Source organism: Peromyscus leucopus, chromosome 2 (genome assembly GCF_004664715.2).
Source record: "Peromyscus leucopus breed LL Stock chromosome 2, UCI_PerLeu_2.1, whole genome shotgun sequence".
Classification (NCBI taxonomy): domain Eukaryota; kingdom Metazoa; phylum Chordata; class Mammalia; order Rodentia; family Cricetidae; genus Peromyscus; species Peromyscus leucopus.
The window spans coordinates 91,363,296-91,383,237 of record NC_051064.1 but is presented as its reverse complement, the minus strand read 5'-3'; the positions used below and the strand labels follow the sequence as shown (position 1 = coordinate 91,383,237).

At 43.7% G+C, this 19,942-nt stretch overlaps 1 protein-coding gene and 1 pseudogene across 1 annotated transcript; one reads left to right on the top strand and one right to left on the bottom strand.

Annotated features, from left to right (window-relative positions):
- Nucleotides 1-603: 603 nt before the first annotated feature.
- LOC114685142 lies at nucleotides 604-943 on the bottom strand (annotated as a pseudogene).
- A 12,334-nt stretch (nucleotides 944-13,277) lies between these two features.
- Mllt3 (MLLT3 super elongation complex subunit) lies at nucleotides 13,278-18,393 on the top strand. The gene is made up of 2 exons (XM_028859760.2): nucleotides 13,278-13,377; nucleotides 14,301-18,393. Exons 1-2 carry the CDS (start codon nucleotides 13,375-13,377, stop codon nucleotides 14,919-14,921), a joined length of 624 nt encoding a protein of 207 aa, XP_028715593.1. The 5' UTR covers nucleotides 13,278-13,374; the 3' UTR covers nucleotides 14,922-18,393.
- The last annotated feature ends 1,549 nt before the right edge of the window (nucleotides 18,394-19,942 follow it).

Sequence of the window (19,942 nt, the reverse complement as noted above, 5' to 3'; positions counted from 1 at the left end):
GCCTTCATGCATGTATGTGTGCCCCATACGTGCCTGTTGAATCCTGTGTAACTGGAGTTACAGATGGTTGTGAGCCACCATGTGAATGTTGGGAGTGGAATCCAAGTCTTCTCCAAGAGTAATGAGTCCTCTTAACCACTGAGCCATCTCTCCAGTCCTGCAAGTTTATTTTTTAACACATTGCTATCTAACAGATTTTCATATTTCTTTATATAATTTCTAGTTCCTATCTCTTTCGCCTTCCCTTTTTTCTTGTATTTACCCCTCTTTCCCCCCCTTTTTCTTTCATTGTGATGAGTTATTGTTAACAAAAGGATCAGGGAGATAATTGTGTTTATCGTTAAGAATCAAGACACAAAGTCTGCTAAAGTTCTATACAAATGTGGGTGAATTGTAAAACTGGGTGGGGTGGAGAGGAGACAAGATAATACACAACATTATTCTGAGTGATCCTCAGTACTTCATTCTAACACCTGAATTGAGAACTGATAACCGTCTTGTCACAGTATGGCTTGGACAGAATGCAAACATGTCTCAGTTTATCCATTGTTATGGGGCTGGGAGAGCAAGAGGCTACACTCAGCCAGTGTTAGGATGCTCAACTCACACCGAAGGGATGCTGAAGGTGGTCAGTGCTATTGCTGGCTGCTTCCTAGTCCTTGACTCATAGAGCCTGTGCTTTTCTTGGTCATCAAGTATAAGCTTTTCGGTCTAATACAGGTAGCCAATGTGGACCTGTTGATGGATTATTTCAAGGTCTCTTTGGCTTTTGTTCACTAAGGTTTGAATTTCTACAGGACCTTTTATATTTTTATTTTCTCAGAAGACATCACTTATCCTCCTGACAACATACATTTTGTAATTGTGGGTGCTCAAATGCTTGCTCTGTCTTCAGCATCACCCTGTACAGACCTAACATTTGTGTACAGTTGGAGGATGCCATGTTGGGAAGGACAATATTTATCTCTCTTTCAGTCAGCACTGCTTTACCCAAATTGTCTTTCTGGGCTGAGAGTGAAGCTAAGTGGTAGATAAATTGCTCACTGCAGGCAAGATTCTGCCTTTTTAAATTTAAATTTATTTTTTTTTTTTTTTTTTTTTTTTTTAGGGCCTTACTATGCATACTGGCTGGCCTGGAGCTCACTATGTAGACTAGGCTGACCTTGAACTCACCGATTCACCTGCCTCCCAAGTACTGGGATGAAAGGTGTGTACGTTTTATTCATAGCTCCCTATCACCAGTTACATTTCCACTGAATTCTATTTAAACTCCCATCATGGGTGCACAATAAATATTTATTAGCTTAATCTATAGTGTTAAAGAAACTGAGAAAATGCTTTTTGGTTTTGTGATGCTCTACCATTGTCAATCAATAGTTTTACACACAAGTGAGTCTTAGAAGGAAAAATAATTTCATTATGAATATGGTAATTGTTCTTTTTAATTATGATTAGAGGAACCCAACTTTCTCCTACTCTCCCCCAAAACGAAATGACAAAGTCATCACTCTGATGTTGAGCCAAGGACGACTACACCACCTAGGATATTTGGCATCATGACCTGGAAACTGTCTTTACATCTTTCCCTTGCTATGTGCACATGACTGCTGCCTTAAGGCTCAACTTTGGTCTAGTTCCAAGTCAGACCATCAAGCAACCTTCCTTGTCAAAATGTCTGGCAGACAAGGAGACCAGTACATGGTTTTAAACATAATAGGGGAATTAAGGGTCTGATGGAAGGAAAACTTAAGAGGTCTAAAAAATCTCAAAGACACTTCTGGTACCTTTTGTTTATAGGTTAGCAGTAGCTGAAGCAAGAACCATACTATCAGAACTAATTAAGTGGGAGATGGTATCAACTAGCTGTATACAATCATAGCTTCCGTACTGAGGCCGCTGAAGAAAATACAAAAGCACCCTCTGAACTCTTCTTCCTTGGAGTCAAAGATTTTCCCTATAATAGTCTAATTATATTCAGATTTCTCACACATTTTGCATTGTGGTTTGGCCTTTTGTTTATCTTAGTGGTTTGGCTTTATTTTGTTTGCTCTTTGTTTAGCTCCACCTCCTGGTTGTCACTCAGTGACTGTCACTTCCCTTTGGCAGGCATCTTGGTGAGGGCTGCCTGTGTGCTTTTCTACACGGAGCTCTCTACTCTGTTCTGATTTCTCTCCCCACACTTCTACCTCTGGTACCTGGTTAACAAAAAGTACCCACAAGGAACCTGGGCCTAAAACGAGAGCCTGCAGAGTGATCTGTTAAATGGTTATGTTCCATCTGCTCTTCTGGCCAATCGCTGGACAGTGTGTTTACTTTTTTTTTTTCAAGTGAAGGTCTTATTCCTGATTATGACAACTGTAACCTGACAGGTGTCAGTGGTAGGTGACCTTTAAAGAAAATATTAACTGAGAACAAAAGCATTAGATGGCTTCTAAATGAGCCAAAACCACTCATCCAGCTGACCTTGAGCAATAAAAATGAAAAGTCAGTGCATTATACATCGGGTCAGTGAGAGAAGCCAGGAAAAAAAAATCTTTCTAAGTTAGACAATGCTGATATTGGCAGACCTTGAATGCTACACACACACACACACACACACACACACACACACACACACACACTTTTTTTTTTTTGAGAAATGCTTAATGGGGCACAATTAAGTGGTCTGTAGAACTGAATGACCTTTAAATTGCTGTAATCTCATGAGGAAAACCTTTCATACACAGCATCTACTTTTGAAAGAACATCCAATGGAAATATTGTCACTAATTTAGCAGCACAGGCTAAACCCATGTCATATGTCCTGCTCCTTTTTGGTGTCCTTTGTTGCCAGACCAAAGCTAAGATCACCAAAGATGCTGACCTCAAACATGTCAATCAAAAGCCATCACATTCTTAGGATTCAAATAGAAATTTAATTTAAGGCAAAAAGGAGAAAACATAAAGTAGATAAATGTCAGGGTGCACTGTGTGGCGTGGGTCAGTTGAAGAAAGAGGGCATTCCAAGATGAAATTTTAAGGCCTGTGTAGCAGCAGGAAGGTCCAGCCTCTTCTGATGGAGTGAACCCCCCACCCCCAACAGCCCTACAAAAGCATATTTAGTGAAAGTTGAACAAAGTATTTCCTGATACCAAGGTCCCTAATCTTAATTTACACGTCTTACTGAAGGACAGCACCACATTCCTCCATGACTCTAGTCCTTTATTATGTGTCCTGTGCAATACACAATAATACAAGAGCCTCAGGTGTGCCTGAGGCATCTTGTGACCAAAGTCATGGGTTGGCTGCAAAGTCTCTTCAAGAAAACAATCATTGTTTCCCACAAGGATTTTTCAAGGTGAAAGTACTTATAAAAAAAAAAAAAAAACAGCTGTTCATTCTAATATCTACTCCATACAATGATTCCGCTAAATTCCTACAACATACAAAAAAAAAAAAAAAAAAAAAAACAACCCTCAATCTGACAAAGAAAAAAAAAGGGAAAAAGGGGGAGTGGGGGTAGAGAAGGAAAGAATACAAAGTTGGGGATAAGATCAGTTGGTTGAGTGCTTGCCTAGCCTACACTAGGCCTGGATTCAGTCCCCAGCACTGCATAAACAGTGTGATAATGTAGGCACTCAGAGGGAGCTGGAGGCAGGAGGATCCTAAATTCAAGGTTAGCCAGACTAGTCGGTGTATGCTTTTAATCCTAGCACTCTGGAGGCAGAGGTAGCAGATATCTTCTAGTTCAAGGCCAGCCTGGTGGACATAGTGAGTTCCAGGCCAGCCAGGGCTACACAGAGAGACCCCTTGTCTAAATAAATAAATAAATAAATAAATAAATAAATAAATAAATAAATAAATAAATAAAAGTTAGTCTTGAATTTTGAGTATTAAAATATCTCCTGAAATCTGTATTTGGATAAAAGACAAGCCCTATAAAAGGCAGTACGATGGCCGCCTCAATTTTTCTGCATATCCCTCTCTTTATTTACAGCTCTGGCTTTGCTTGTTGGTTTGATATTGCTATTTGCTTGTTGTAACTGGTGACCCGAAAGTGGTCAGTATCTTGACACCTTTGCTCTAAATGCTTGCATGTGTAATTCCTAGGCCCCAGGAGAATGCCGCCCCTCCCTGTAACCATAACACCAAGAGCACATCAAGACACTGAGTTTTAGTAAAACTGTGCCATGGCCTGTGCAGCAGCTGTTCACCTTTTCTTCAGCTTCTTGAGGCTGTTGTTGGTTTTTGTTTGATTCCGGTTTGGAGCCAAGCACTCTTTTTTTGGTGGCTGCTTTGTTTCTTTAGTCAACTTTAATCTGAAGCATTTCTTTTTTTTTCTTTTGCCTTTACAACACTGATATTTTAAAGAGAAATTAAGCCACTTATGTTGGTAATAAATATCCCTATTTGATCTAGAATTGGCTAATTTCTTCCTCGTGGTTAGGTTCAAGATGACCATTTTGGGGCAGGAATACTGTACAGGTGATGCTGTATGTGGGTTATTGCATTACATCCCGAAGCACTTCCTGTCTGCTGTTCCAGCTGTCCATGATGTGAAGTTGGATTACTTGGTTAGGTGGGTGTCCACCGGATTCTCCAATGAGAAGGGCCTTTTCCCTCTTGTAGTTAGTATGTAATCTGTGGTTGTGAATAATGTATTAAAAAGCCTTTCATTCAATATATCCAATGCATGACAGGCTTTGATTAAGTTGATTAATGCAGTGAAAACAAACAAACAAAAATATAAATTCATTAGTGCATTGGAGGCTGGAAAATGACTTTTCTATTATGATTCTATCTATCTATTTATATATAACATATAATAAATAAGTAAATAAATGTGTTAGGTAGTATTTTACTGTAAGGAGAAGCTTTGCTTTTAATTTTCTTGGTTTAATTTATTTATTATAGATTTTTGGCCTCAGAGTTTCCAAATTTTGCCAAATAGAGCCTTAGAAAGTAAAATTTTCTTGGAAGCATTCTCAGAACTTACTTGTGATTTTAGTAATCAACTTAAATATTGTTTATTTTTACTGTTTGATATAGGGTCTTGCTGTGTAACCACTGGGTGTAACTCAGTATGTAGATCAGGCTGGTGTAGGGAGCCGCCATTCTAAGATGGCGCTGGCTTCCTGGTAGCCTAGCTGTAAACAACTCCATATTTGGCTATGATGCACGAGTATGGTAATTGGCCTTATGTCCTCAGCCGTGGCTCCCCGTGTTCGCATTCTGGCGGGACCCAATCTCAGTACGGCACGTTTGCCTGATTCCCTATATAAGCAGCTGCATTTTAGTCCTCGGGGCCCCTCACCTCCTGCTGTCCGTAATCAAGAGGCACTCCAATAAAGTGTGATCTGAAAAGAATCCTCGCGTGGTGGTCGTTCTTCCTCGCTGGTCGAGGAGCTCGCCGCAGTCTGGCCTTAAACTCACAGAGATTCTCCTGCCTCTGTCTCCTGATTGCTGGGATTAAAGCATGTACCAACATGCTTCTTCTCTTCTTTAGTATACATTACTATCAACATCATGACTAATATTTTCTTTTAAGATAAAAATATGTGCAAATAATTGTGATTTCTCATTATATGGTTAACAACAGCTTTCATCCATTATGGCAATCTATCACATTATGCCAATAATTATGAAATCCCTTGAAACAGATGAAAGTGTTAGAGATATCCCATACTTGTTCTTTTTTTAAAGGAACCAAGAACAGTGTCTGACTGACCTGCAATGGACAGCCACTAAAAGTTAATTGAATGCACTGAATTCCTAATGAAACTAAAATGTCAAAGTCATGAAACACAAGAAAAAAGATTGAAATAATATTAGAGGATAAGAGGTCCAATAGTCTAGAAACAAATACAGTTCTTTTGCTATTCATTAGTAATTTTTATCTCCTGGTTACAACGGGAATTTCCCCCCAGATTGCTATGATATACAGTTTAGAGGAGAGTCCTTCAGTGACTTTCCCTTCTGTGATTTCAAGGGAGGGTATAAATACAACTATAATGGGGAATGGCCTCCCAGGCTTCTTTTGATTCAGCACAGTCGTAATGAATATTTGTTCTTTCCCATCAAGTAGTATCTATTGTTTCCCAAATCAACAGTTCTTTGTGAAAGAAGCCTATATGTAGGATAACAAATTTATTAATACGATTTCAAATTTTTGTTAGAAAAAAATTCTCTTTTTTAGTTTTAATGTTTTTAAATTATGTGTATGTGTTTATGTCTGTGTGTGGGTAATGCTTGAGTGTGGGTACCCTCAAAGGCCAGAGTCATCAGATCCCCCTGGATCTGAGGTTATAGGTAGGTATGAGCCGCTTAGCATGGGTGCTGGGAACAGAAGTTGGTTTGCAAGACCAGAACAAACCCTCAAGAGTTGTTTGTATTTATCACATGTGATATGAAAGTAAGATAGACAGTGGTGGCACACACCTTTAATCCCAGTCTTTGGGAGGCATAGGCAGGGGGATCTCTGTGAGTTTGAGGCCAGCCTGGTTTTGTGCAGCACTAGAGATGGAAGCCATACCCATACAGTTCTGTTGGTACAGAACTAGATCCCAAACCCTTAATTTAGAAAATGTAGGGCCAGTCATGATGACACACACCTTTAATACCATCACTTGGGAGGCAGAGGTAGGTGGCTCTGTGAGTTTGAAGCCAGCCTGATCCATGTAGAGAGTTCTGGGTCAACCAGAACTAAATAATGAGATCCTGTCTAAAAACAAATTATAAAATGCTCCAAAAGAGAAAGGAGAGATTAATAAATAAACTTTTCTGTGAGAAAAATTATAAATAGAAAGTAAAAAATAAATGCAGTCAGATATATTTTGTAGAATTAAAAAAAAAAAAAACCCACCGCTAACATAAATTTCCATGGAAAAAATTCCACATAAATGGTTCCATTGTGGATTATCTACAGAGTGGGTAATATACCTGTGGATTATTCAGGACTGATGATAAATTGCTTAACTCAACCACGATACCTGATCCTACTGGAAGTTAGTAAATCACACACTTCTTAGGGGTTTTATGTGATTTCCAAGCCACTGTCACACCATTTAGTACACAGAGGCCTGCCTTTCTTTCCTCCCTCCCTCCCTCCCTCCCTCCCTCCCTCCCTCCCTCCCTCCCTCCCTCCCTCCCTTTTCTGCTCTTTAATTGATTATTTGGCATCTGCATTAATTTTTAGGCCAATAGGCAAAACACAGTTTATGTTTAAGGTAAGATGATTATTTTGATTCCCAATTTACTATATATGAATGGAAGAGGTGAACTGGTATATGGAAATAAACAAAATTTCCAGTGAAAATCAAAGAGAACAAATAAGAACAAAAGGGCTGGAGAGACGTCTCAGCGGTTTAAAAGACTGGCTGCTCTTTGATGGGATCTGAGGTAGATCCCCAGTACCAATAAGGCAGCTCACAGCTACCTGAATCCTTCTTATGGCCTCTGCAGGCAGCAGACACACACAGGGTGCACAGACATACATGGAGTCAAAACAGCCATACACATAAAAATAAAAACAAACAATGGAGAGGCTGGGGGAATGGCTTAGTTGGTAAAATCTCTGCTGCATTAGCATGATGATCTTCAATTGGTTCCTCCGTGCCTACATAAAGGCTAGATATGGTGTGCTTGTCTGTAAAGCCCAACCCCCACTGGTGGGGGGGGTGTAGACACAACTGGATCCCTGGAACTTATTGGCTGGCCAGCCTAGCAGAATTGATAAGCTCTAGGATTATGGACAGGCCCTAACTGACAAAACAAGGAGGTGAGTGACAGAGAAAGACACATAATGTTGATCTGTGGCCTCCTGGCGCGCGCACACACACACACACACACACACACACACACACACACTCACACATCCATACAGATCATGTGAATACACCCAAAGTTGCAATGAATGATAAAGTGGCATTTGCCTGTCATCCAGCATTTGGGAGATAGCAGGCAGAAGACCAAGAGCTGAAGTGTAGAGTGAGTGTGGGCTACAGAAGACCTTGTCTCAAAAACAGTAACACAACAACAAAGAAGCCCAATAATGGAAAATTGCCTATTAGTCTGCAGAAAGTCAAAGAAAGAATCAAGATATTGTAAAAGCGTCCTAGCTTTGAGATAATTTTTCCTGCAAGTTGTTTCCATTGAATGTGTGTTTTACCTAAAGCTATTTCACTGAGGGTCCAGTGGGGCTAGGGAGACATTTTCATTCACACTCTATCCATGGATCTCAATATTTACAGTGCTTTCATACTGCTCGTTTTATATAACATCCTCGATTAATTTTCAGGCCTTGAGGTGCTGTTTATTAAATTAGGGATACAGCCTACCAAATTAATAAGTTATTACTTCGGAGGCACTCATGTTCTGAATGTATAAATGTGTTGCTTAAATGACTCTTGGGGAATAATTTACACACGAAGAGGCTCTGTGGGTTAAACAAGCCTGGTGCAATGATCATGTCTCAAACGGCCTTTGTACTAGGTGGTTGAGGGGATATCAAAGTATATTCAGTATGTTCCCAACACACTACCCTAGAACCAGGAGTTAGATATAACATTAAGCATGTAACGTTCCAAAAGAAAACTTCCATGAGAAATGCGTTTCTCAGCTCCTGATCTTGAAAAGACCGCTTGCTTTCATTGTGGAATTTGTTTTCCCCTAAAGGAATTGCAGGAGAGTGAGCATACAAATACTTAAATTCGAGGTAAAGGACACTAGGAATTTGCTGCTGTATCAGTTTCCCTTTTGAGGTATTAAAAGGTGGAACTGAGGCCAACAGTCACAGCTTCTAATCTCCTGCTGCTATTTTTTCTTGTCCTTGACTGTTTGTGGCAGCTTTATATTAAGTGACACATACAGCTATCTCAACCTTAGGTATTATAGAATTAAAAAGAAAAAAATGGTTTGGGTAAAATTTCTCCTGTGTCATGGAGCCATGGGCTTTGTGACAGCAGGGACCAACATTCATTCTTATTTTATTTTTATTAATTTTTTTTAGAGGTGAGGTCTCATACAATCCAGGTTAGCCTCAAATTCTCTACATAGCCAAGGATGCTCTTGAACTTCTAAGTTCTCCTGCTTCTATCTCCCACTAAGCATATGGATTACTAGTGTGTGCTACCACACCCAGTTTATGGGAGTGTGTGTGTGTAAACCTAGGGCTTCTAGCATGCATTCTATGAACCAAGTTAAACTCCCAGGCCCCTATCATTCTTATGGTCTTAGATTCTAACTCTGTTATTGACATATGGTCCAGTTTTAGTAAATATATGTATTTCATAAAACAAACAAACAAACAAACAAAAGAGATCATGATGGGGAAAAAATCCCTAGTTATTCAGAATGTACAGCTAGCAAAATGTCCACTGTCTGTTCTATCACCTAGTAATTTTTCCATGGACCTTCCCCTTCCCTGACAAATCCATACAATGAAGGATAGATAATGGCTAATTTTTGTGGATTTGATTAGTTGAGTTTGTGTACCAATAACCTGTCACAACTAATAGGTAAAATCTATTTTAGGGTGCTTTATAATACCCTAATTACATTTGAAAGGCTATCTTTTCCTTGTGTTCTGGCAGAAACATCCAAACTGGTCTGAAGTTCCAAACTAGCAATGAGATGAAAAGGCCGGGGCCACACCAGTGTCGATGTGGTGGTAGCGCAGGAGTTAAATTCGGACACACATGTCCTTTTTCATTCTTCATCACTTTTCTGTTCATCGGAATAACCCAGTTTCATACTGTACTATACGTTACAATATCTGTGAGATAGTTTCTATTTGGACAAGGAGATGCTTTTCATCATTGATCACTCGGTTTTAATCACTCCTATTGTTCACTATCTAGCATTGATGTTTGTTTTAAAATTTCTCTTTGGTCCATTTTTTGTGGTTGAGACAATGTCTCCTGAAGCCCAGGTTTGCTGTGTAGTTGTGATTAGCCTTGGAATCCAGAGCCTCCTGCTTCAGATTTCCACGTGGGAGCTAGCTCTCCATTTGATTTGAGTGCATTTTCTACACTTGCATTGTCAAGTACTGACTTTCCACATTTATACCTCCAGCTGTGAAGATTTTCAAGATAAATGGACAGGACAGACATTTGCTATCACAGTTTTATTGTTGTTAACAGCCAACTTATTGAAACAGTTACAAATGAAAAAATGGAAAGAGTGTTGTAAAATTCCTTTGTTCAAAGTTGAACCTAGAGTATTTCGGGCTGTGTTTTCTTTCTCTTTTTCCTGGTGGAAGTCTTTTTGTTGTGAAGAGGGTCACGTAAGGACGTTGGTGGAAGGGCTCTGTGCGCCATCTACTGGCATGTTTTAAATCTCCGTGTCTGTAGACTGGGAATTACTTTACATGCAAGGGTTTTAAAGCATTCTTTGAGAAAGGAAGGGTGTTGGGGAAAGACTCGGTCAGATTCTATGATTTATTTGTGGTTGTTGGAACACATACAAATTCAGTAACATTACACACACACACACACACACACACACACACACACACACACACACGTTGTGTATGTGTGGGGTGCGTGCTGGGCTGGGCTAGCCTGAGAATCCCTCTTACAAATATAAGTTACAGTTTCTGGAGGGAATACCAAGAGACCAACTCTGGAATCAGAGCAAATGCTGAATGGTCACCACTCTGTGGAAATGACTTTACTAAAAACATATTCATATAATCATAGTTTCCAAGCTTATCATTCCAGAGTAGTCCCTACAACCTGGTTATTTGACAAGTGGTGTGATGACGTAGAGCAGATAGCCACCCCTCACCTACACAGCACACACAGCAGGTCTCTGTATATGCAAACTTAGTGCTTACACGCGCGCGCGCACACACACACACACACACACACACACACACACACACACACACACAAGATGACATGTACTTATGGACTTGGCTGAGAAATATGTCCTTGGACTTGTATTGAAGTTTCCTCCCTCAGGTACCTTCTCCCCTCTGTGCTGAATTCTGAAGGATGGGAGAAACAGTTTTAGGAGAACCACACCACTTGAGTTGGAAAGTTGCTGCTTTGGACTTGGCTGGAAGTGGTTGATCCTATTTGATTCCAGTCATCTACATCGCTGAGCAGCGGGAAGAACTGAACTTGATCATGGAGAACCTGGGGCCCCAGGCAAGCTCCTTCCCGTTATTCTGAAGTCTTCAATGCAAGGGCCGAGTTGTGCTTTCATGGTCTCTGAGCGCCAGGAAAAGAGGAAAGCAACAAAGTTGAGTCAGAAAGAGGGAGAGAGATGAGACAAAAGGACAGGGAGAAAAGAAGAAGTTGGCGATCTGGAGAAAAGGGTAGTGAACAAAAGATAAAGTCCGGAAAACAGCCCCCACCAAAACTAGTTCAAGAAAGGAATTAAGAGCCAGAAAGGTACAAGAACTTTATTTAACGAAACAAAGTCACACCCATCTTTCATTTTCGTATCTCGTCTAGATCTTATCCGTTTCCTTTTTAAAGGTTGTCTGTGTTTCTAGAGGAAGCTAGTAACTCTTTTTCTTTCTTTCTTTCCTTTTTTTTTTTTGCGCCCCACGTATGGCTTGATATTCTTTCTATCCATGGCCACAGAGACACAATACAAGCGGAGCTGAAGCATTTGTAGAACAGCGACTCTGGAGCACTCCTGCAACGGGTTGTCACCCGGGAGCCTAAATGGATTAATACCCAGAGATGGATTACGTTGGCTGTCACCAATATGCCTAAAGATTATAATCCAATTTATGCACATTACAGTCAGTATTAACTTTATCTATTTTAAGGCTCCCAGTCGCCTCGTGCGTCCTTAGAGAGAGGACAGACCCTGATGCAACCCAGCAGGTTGTCAGTGGGGGAAGCCTCTCCAAGAAAACAACTGGGAAGCTGGTTCCCAAAGGGTCTTCACCGGGCACTCCCAGGTGTCTAGATTTCACCTGGGCATGGTTTTGTGAAGCTTCTCAGCCCGGGATCACCAAGGCGGGAGGCGTTTCCTAGGAAGGAAATGGCATTCCTGTTTCGCGTACATTTCATTTTTAAATTTTCAGTGGCGGTGGCAGGAGGGCGGGGTGGGCTGGTGCCTGGGAGTAGATGGGAAAAAGGGATGTAAGTAAGGTTACTGCGGGCTGCTCAGTCCCAGAGATTGCTATTTGGAGGCTTTTTTTTTTTTTCTTGTCGCGTGGATTTCTCTCGCTCTCTGTTTAAGTAAGTTTGTTTGGGTGTGCGTTCTTGCGATTTCAGCACAGACCCACAAAAATCCACGGTGGAAAGTAAAAGCAAGCCCGCTCTCCTTTCTCAAACGTGCTCACTACCGCCAAAGACTTGATTTAACAACCCCTTCTCCGGCGGCTGGGGGCTCCAGGCAGTGGCCACATTCCAGCAGTTTTAATCCGTTTTTTATTGTAGGGCGAACGGAGTTTGCACAGGGGCCGGGATGGCTCCCCAGCTGGCCGCTCTCCCAGCGCCGGGCCTCCTCCCTCCATTTCCTCCCCCCCCCTCCCCAGCAGGAACCTGTTACTTTAAGCGAGGCGTTCCAGTGTGGCGCTGCGGGCCGCCGGGGTTTCGGGAGGCGGCCGCTGATTGGCTCTTTCGAGCTCCCCCTGGCTCGGTCGCTCGGCCTCCCCGCGCGCTCCGCCCCGCCCGCGCGCCCTCCCTCCGCCCCGAGAGGCTCGAAGCCCGGGTGTCAGGCGCCACGGCGCATGCTCCGGACTCATCCTCTGGCCCCGGAGCTGCTGCTGCTGCTGCTGCTGCTGCTTTTGCTTTTGGGGCTGAGTTTAATAAGCGAGCGAGCAAGCGAGAGAGCGCGGGGTGGGGTGGGGGCAAAGGCAGAGCATGTCCGCCATCTACCCTCCGCTCCCGGGCGCGCTCTCATTCATAGCAGCCTCTTCATGAATTACAGCTGAAGGGGGCGGGGGAGGGGGGGTACCACACAACACCCCGGCAAACCTCCGGGCCCCCAGGCATGGCTAGCTCGGTAAGTACATGCAAAAATAATAATAAAAGCCCCCCTCCCTCTCCTCCTCCGCCCCGCGCCGCCGCAGCCCAGACAGCGCCAGCGCTCCGCGGTTCCAATTAGAGAAAGGTTGGTTTTGCTCGCGGGGAGCTGCCGCCTCTCCCTCCTCCCCACCCCCCCGGCGCGCGCGCACACACTCGCACACTCGCCGCCACCCCCCCCCCCCGCGCCTCCCGCCCGCCTCGCCTCTTTGCAATCGCAAGAAGCGCACTCACACTCCCTCTGGCTCACACGCGCGCACACACACACTCACACCCGGTGGAAGGAGGCGAATAATAACTCAGCCATATTTCAGCCGCCGCCGCCGCCGGGAGCTGCGGGCACGGTCCGGGGACGCGGCGAGCAGCCTCTGCGGCCGCACCTCCGCCGAGCGCCGCGGCCGCCACGATGGTGCGTTCTCCGCGGCGCGCGCGTGAGCCCGAGTGTGCGGGCTGACAGCGGCGGGGCTGCTCGCAACTTTGCCCCAGCGGCCGGTGTGCGCGACCGGAGCTCGGCGGCGGTCCGCCAGCAGCCCTGCCTTTCTGCATTTCGTGGCTTTCGGGGCGGGAGGCAGGAGGGAGTTTGCGACCACTTTGGCTCTTGAAAGTGTGCAGCGGGGGCTCTGTTGGGCTGGCCTCGCCGCTCGTGGGGGGCTGTTCGCTGAGGGGTGCGGGGTGCTTTGAGTTATGGATGCCTCGGCGTGTTTTCGTGCGGGCGTGTGTGTGTGTGTGTGTATGTGTGTGTGACGACGTCTCATTCTTGTGCATGAACCCCGTGGTAAGAAAGAACACGGGAGTTTGTGCCCATCAGCAGAGGCTGCCTGTAGTTTCCATTCCGCCTGGCACCGCGCTCCACACGCACACACACACGTACACAAAGACTTCCTCGGCGTGTGCCTTTCGCCGCGGTACTTTCGGGGAGGGGGCTCGCCAGAACCCCGGGTCCCCATCCCAGCCACCTCCCCTTCCACGCCGGGAAAGCACCCCGGCATCCCCTCCTGATTGTCTCCTAATTTGTTACCGACGCGATTGTTGTCGTGCTTGCCGTGGTGGTCGTGTTCTTCCCTTTCCTGACCCCCTTCGCGACTAGGGGTAACATTCCGTTACAATCCCGGCCGCTGTGCAGCGGCGCCCGGGGCCCCTGCGGCCCGGCTCGGTGTGTCTGGGGGTGTGGGGTGTGCGCGCCCACGCGCGTGAAACGTGGATGCAGAGGGCACTGCCGTTTCCTTTTATGTGCGTTTCAAGGAGGAGGGAAAAAAATGTCAGGCGCAATGTTGAGCAGCGAACGGTCGCCTTCCTGTTGTTCACGGCTGTCTCTCCTCCCCCTGCCCGCAGTGTGCCGTGCAGGTGAAGCTGGAGCTGGGGCACCGCGCCCAGGTGAGGAAGAAACCCACGGTGGAGGGCTTCACCCACGACTGGATGGTGTTCGTGCGCGGCCCGGAGCACAGTAACATTCAGCACTTTGTGGAGAAAGTCGTCTTCCACTTGCACGAAAGCTTCCCTAGGCCAAAAAGAGGTAGGGCTCGAATACAAAAGAGACTTGATAAAAAATGTCTTTGCTGGAGAGGAAACAATCGCGGGGCCCCGGCGCTCCCCGGGCCGTTCCCCGCCCCCCGCGCCTCGCTTGCCGGTCTAGCCTGGGACCCGGGGGCGCGGTGCCATTCTGGCCAGGTCCCTGCTGCCGCCCGCCCGCGCGCGCGCAAGTGGTCGACTTGGGCTCCGGGAAAGTCAGCGCAGAGAAAGAACCGTCAGGTGTCGCGTGTTTATTCACCCCAGCCCTCTTGGGTTGCTGTGGGTCCTTTGGGGAAGGTGCAATTAGTTACTGGGTTTGGAGCTTTGGAGAGTAGGGCTGGAGGGAATAAACAGTTTGCGTCTTTTCTTCTCCTCCTGGAGAAATTGAGATTTACCTGTGTTGCTAGCCAAGAATGCATTGGAGGTAGTTATTGTTCCGTTTAGAGAAGTCAGTTCTCTAGGTTCTTCTGGCCTCAGTGTTTGAGGCACTAGGTGCCAGTTGCTGTAGACTCTCCCTTTGGGAGTTAGTCTCCACCTCTCCTCACCTCAGCCTGGATTTTACTAGTTGGGGGACTTATTAACACCCCCCCCCCGCGGCATTTTACTGCTCCAGTAGATAGTGAGCACATTCTGGAGTGTCTTCTGGTTGGGACCCACAAGGGGAGGGGGGGTTCCTTTAAGGTTGAAAGCTAAGTTTCAGGCAGTGATGCTGTTTTGCCTATCTCTTCAGTTTCCTCTACACCTTGATCCTTGGTCATAAAGTCGGATTGCATACTCTTGCTGAGGCTCTGTGGTCCCAAACATCTTCAATAAAAAGAACCAGACAGTTTGGGGGGGGAGAGGAAAGGGGTGTCATGTAAAACGATGTTTGAAGAGGCTTTGAAAAATACTGTTTTCTCTTCCCTCCTGCCTCTGGAAAGCGGCTGTCTGGTTGTTTTAGTTGGATTACTGGAGGTAACAGTACAAATACAATAAGGTGCTTTGTTTGTGAGCAGCTTTATTTATCTAAGTCGACACAATGGTTAGTAGTTATCTTCCATTTGATCCGTAATCTTTATTGGCATCTAGAACTCCTGCAGTTTCTTAGAGTAACATCATAATAAATCCATTCTGCTTAGAGTGATGTGGAAATTATTGAACATTCAGGGGCCCGAATAAAGAAAGGAGAAAGGATGCATGCCTTGGAGGTGGCAGAGTTTGTGTTTATTTTTATTTTCCGTGCCTGTATAATGGGAGGTAGGATTTCATTTTTGTGCCTTTAATGGCTAGGCTTATAACTCCTTTCCAAAACTTGACCAGTTGAAATTTTGATGGGCTTTGTTGAATGGTTAAGAAATGTGTCCATCTTCTAGTAGAGGTAGGAGAAGATGCATGACTTATAGGAGGTAACACTTAGTATTTTAGCATTTTATATGAACATATAGACAGGTACTGTATTTTTGTATTTCCTCAAAGCCGTGGTAAGAATGCACATGGCCAGGCTGTCTGCAGATGCCTGGGGATGATGTTGGTTGGAATCCCTCTCTCCTCCCATGTCTGTTGAGCCACTGCAGAGTTTAAACAAAAGAAAGCACCTTCTGAGCTGTTTGGTACACTGCTGCTGCTCACTTCAAGGCAAAATACACTTTTAAAAGCAGTATTTATTGTGTTAGGAGAATCAACTCAGTTGTTAGAAAATGTTGCTCTTCAGGTAACTTTGCTTGGGCACCTTGATAATTAACCAATTGGCATAAAAAATCAAAGGTCCCCTCTTTTCTATTTCCCACTGTTTCTCTGCTTCTGTGGGTGTGAGTGGTGATGCCACCCTGTTTTCCATACTGGGTGATTTTTCTGTCCAGCCTGGCGGGGGTTGCTGTTCCCATAGCACACACCTGCAAGGTGTGTTGAGCCCTTGATAACAGTGATGACTTCTCAATCTCTCTGGTGAGGGGTATCTGTTGATCGGACTTCACAATTTCAATTATCAACTGTGGAGTTTCTTCTTTATGCAGTCGATAAGCCATTGTTTTAAAATGTTTATTTTTGGATTTTTATTTGTGTTGTGTGTGGTTCCCATGATGTGACAAGTCCTGGGAAAAATGCCAATTTCTATCGCCCAGGAGAGACCTTGTCATACTGTAATTACAATGATTCAGATTGCTAGAGATTTCACCGTTCATTGGGAATGGCAAGCTATAAACTCCAGCAACACCAGGCATAATGTTCAATCCTGGGATCTATTTGTTGACTTATCAAATCTTTGAAAATGATAAGAACAAATGAAAACTAAGATCGCCAGGCATTTACAAGGCTTTTTTTCTAGTACCTTTCAAGGTGCTGTGTCTTGCTATATGGTGGATATAATTGATAGGATAAAGTTTAACTAATTGGAAATCAGAGGAAGTGCAGAAATGAATTTGAGAGAGATCGGAGTACAGTGTGTTTAAGGGAAAGCTTATCCTCTGAACTATTAGTAGTGACAAGTTAATGCCCTTGCATTACATACAGTAGCTAATAAGCTGAGGAACCCCAGATCTGGGCATGAACTGTTCAGCCATGAAGATGGATGAGTCCTTAGCTTTGTAATCCTTGGTTTAGAAAAGCAAATTGATTTTCAGGTTGATTTCCTTTACTTCACAATAATATTATAAGAACTTGTAGAGAAAGAAATTATAGTATTTTCAACTTGTTGCCAAATGAGAATTATATATACCATTTCAGAATTGAGCTAATTGGATTTGAATTAATGAGGTTTTTCTCTGTCACAAAGACGTGTGGAAGACCTTTAATTTAAAACTACTGGCACACAGTCCTAGAAAAAGAGATTTTGATGAAATAGTGAAGCCTAGAATATCCATTAGCTAATGAAGAATAGGCAGGTCAGAGTTGATGCATTTTCAGACTATCTATTTGCAGGAAAAGACCATATCTTATGTATTATTACCAAAGATTTATGCTGGTCTGATATGACTGAAATGAATAGTTATATTCAAAACATTCCATTTGAAATATTAATGTTTTCATTTTTAGTCAGGTCTAAGTTTTGGTGAACTCTCCTTCCAATTATACACATCCTTACTATTGCAATCTGTTTTATTGACATTTATGATGTGGAAGCTGTTACTTATTATTTTATGAAAGCTAATTTGGCCACTGGTATGATTTGATAGCTTTCTGTTTGTACCTCTAGTCCTTTGAGTGGGCAAATAAAACATAATCAGTATACCCTTACAGCTCTCCTTTGGTTTAGGCATCTGTGATTAGCTTTATTATAGAGCTCTGATTTGTGCCTCTTAAGTAATTTGGACAACTTTTTTTTTTTTTTATCAAGGTAGCTAGTATTTGAAGGTTTATTTGGTTGAGGATTGGTATATATCTTGTATCTTTTGTCTTTGGAGGCATTTAAAAATGTACCAATTAAAGAAATAAGGATGGGTGAATGTCAGTTGCTTATGGTTCTGATGGGAATTACACTGACCAGCAAACAGGGTGAAGCTTCCCTAGCCACTTGACAGATGCATTGCTGAAGGAATGTCACCTACAGTGGTGAAAATGTCAGCTGGGTATGGAAAGTTGGGATCGATTATGATTTCAAGTGCTTCTATCATTGACCTCAGCAGATCTACCAGGAATTTCCTAGTAGCTGTGACTTCCCAAGTATACAAACAGATCAACTATTTCTTGTGACGTTTTTAATAGCAAAACTTAGTAAGGAAGCCATAGAGGGGACTTCAAATGAGTGCACACAAAAAGTAGCAAATGTGTATGTAAATGTCAGGATATCTTAGTGACCTGTTAGCTGGTCAGGCAACATGTTGTCCAGGTGATCCATTAAGGAGTGTGCCTCCTCCGATTGCACATGTACACATGTGTGAAGAGATTCTGGGTTCTGGGCATCAGTCTTTCAATGGTCACCTTTGAGCAGGTGGTGGTGGTGGTGGTGGTGCTGCTGCAGCTGCTGCTGCTGCTGCTCCTCCTCCTCCTCCTCCTCCTCCTCCTCCTCCTCCTCCTCTCCTCCTCCTCCTCCTCCTCCTCCTCTCTCTCTGTCTCTTTGTCTCTCTCTGGTTTTTCGAGACAGGGTTCCTCTATAGCATTGGAGCCTGTCCTGGAACTCACTCTGTAGACTAGGCTGGCTTTGAACTCACAGAGATCCGCCTGCCTCTGCCTCTCGGGTGCTGGGATTAAAGGTGTGCGCCACCACTGCCAGACTGAACAATACTTTTTAAACAACAAAAATGAGTGAGAAGTAGTGTGTGTTTATGGTATAAATGTCTCTAATGTCTGGTTTCATCAACAGGACCAGTGGCTGCTATATCCACTGTTGTATTCGGTCAGCTCTGTTGCCTCATGCCACACAGCCCCAGATAGACTGTGTACTGCTGAGAATGAGACAGACTTAGGGCCACTGTGAAAAGAGTGTCACCGTTCTGAGAAATAGGTCTGAGGAGCAGTGTGGTCTGCAGAAGACACTTCAGACTAATGTAAACTAGGTATTAAGCATACAGTCTGACATGGATAGAATGCCTACCATGTACAAAGTGAATTCTCTTTGTAGTCATTACTATTGTTGCTAATAATAATACTTACGTTACAGAAGAAGGAAAGGCAGGCGTTTCAAGGTTCTTCCCTCCTCGGATGCCAAGGGAACAATAATTATTTCATTGTTTCTTTTCACAAGAGGATACTCCCAATTGGAGTTTGACTGGATGTATTTTATAGGTGATTTTACAATATGTTTGATGATACACTCTTTGTATTATGCAGAGGCTTGTTAGTACAGAAATTATTTTAGATGACCCCTGTAGAACTTCCTTCATGAACTAAGAATGGCTAGGGACTGATTGATTTTATAATTTTACCTCAAAGATAGTGAGGCTGACTCTGTCTCCTAGTGTCTGTCTCTCTCCTCTTCTCCTTCCTTCTCTCCCCCTCCTCCTCATTTCCCTCTTTCCTTTCCGCTCCCTTTCTCATCTCTTGATAATTTGTGTCACCCAAAGAGGTGTCTTTAGAAAATGGGAAATTACCGGGCTGGAATCACAGCTCAAGGTTTAGAATGTAGGCTGCTTTTCCAGAGGACCCTGGTTCATTCCCAGCACCACATTGGTGGTTTCCAGCTGCCTCTGACTCCAGCTCTGAGGATTCAGTGCCTTTTTTATGGTTTCTTCAGGCAGACCTGCACAAACATTGCATATACTCAAACAGACGTACACAGACATGCAAATAGATTTATTTTATTTGTTTTTTTTTTAGACAGAGTTTTTCTGTTTAGCCTTAGCTGCCCTGGAGTTTGCTCTGTAGACCAGGCTGGCTTGGAACTCACAGAGATCCACCTGCCTTTGTCTCCCTAACACTGGGATTAAAGGCGTGCACCACCACTCCTGTGTGTAAATAAATCTTTAAAAAAGTAGGAAATTGCATGCTGCAGTTGTTCAGTAGCCTTTATGAAGTGTTCATATCATTTTAAATGTAAATAAAAATCATGTTTT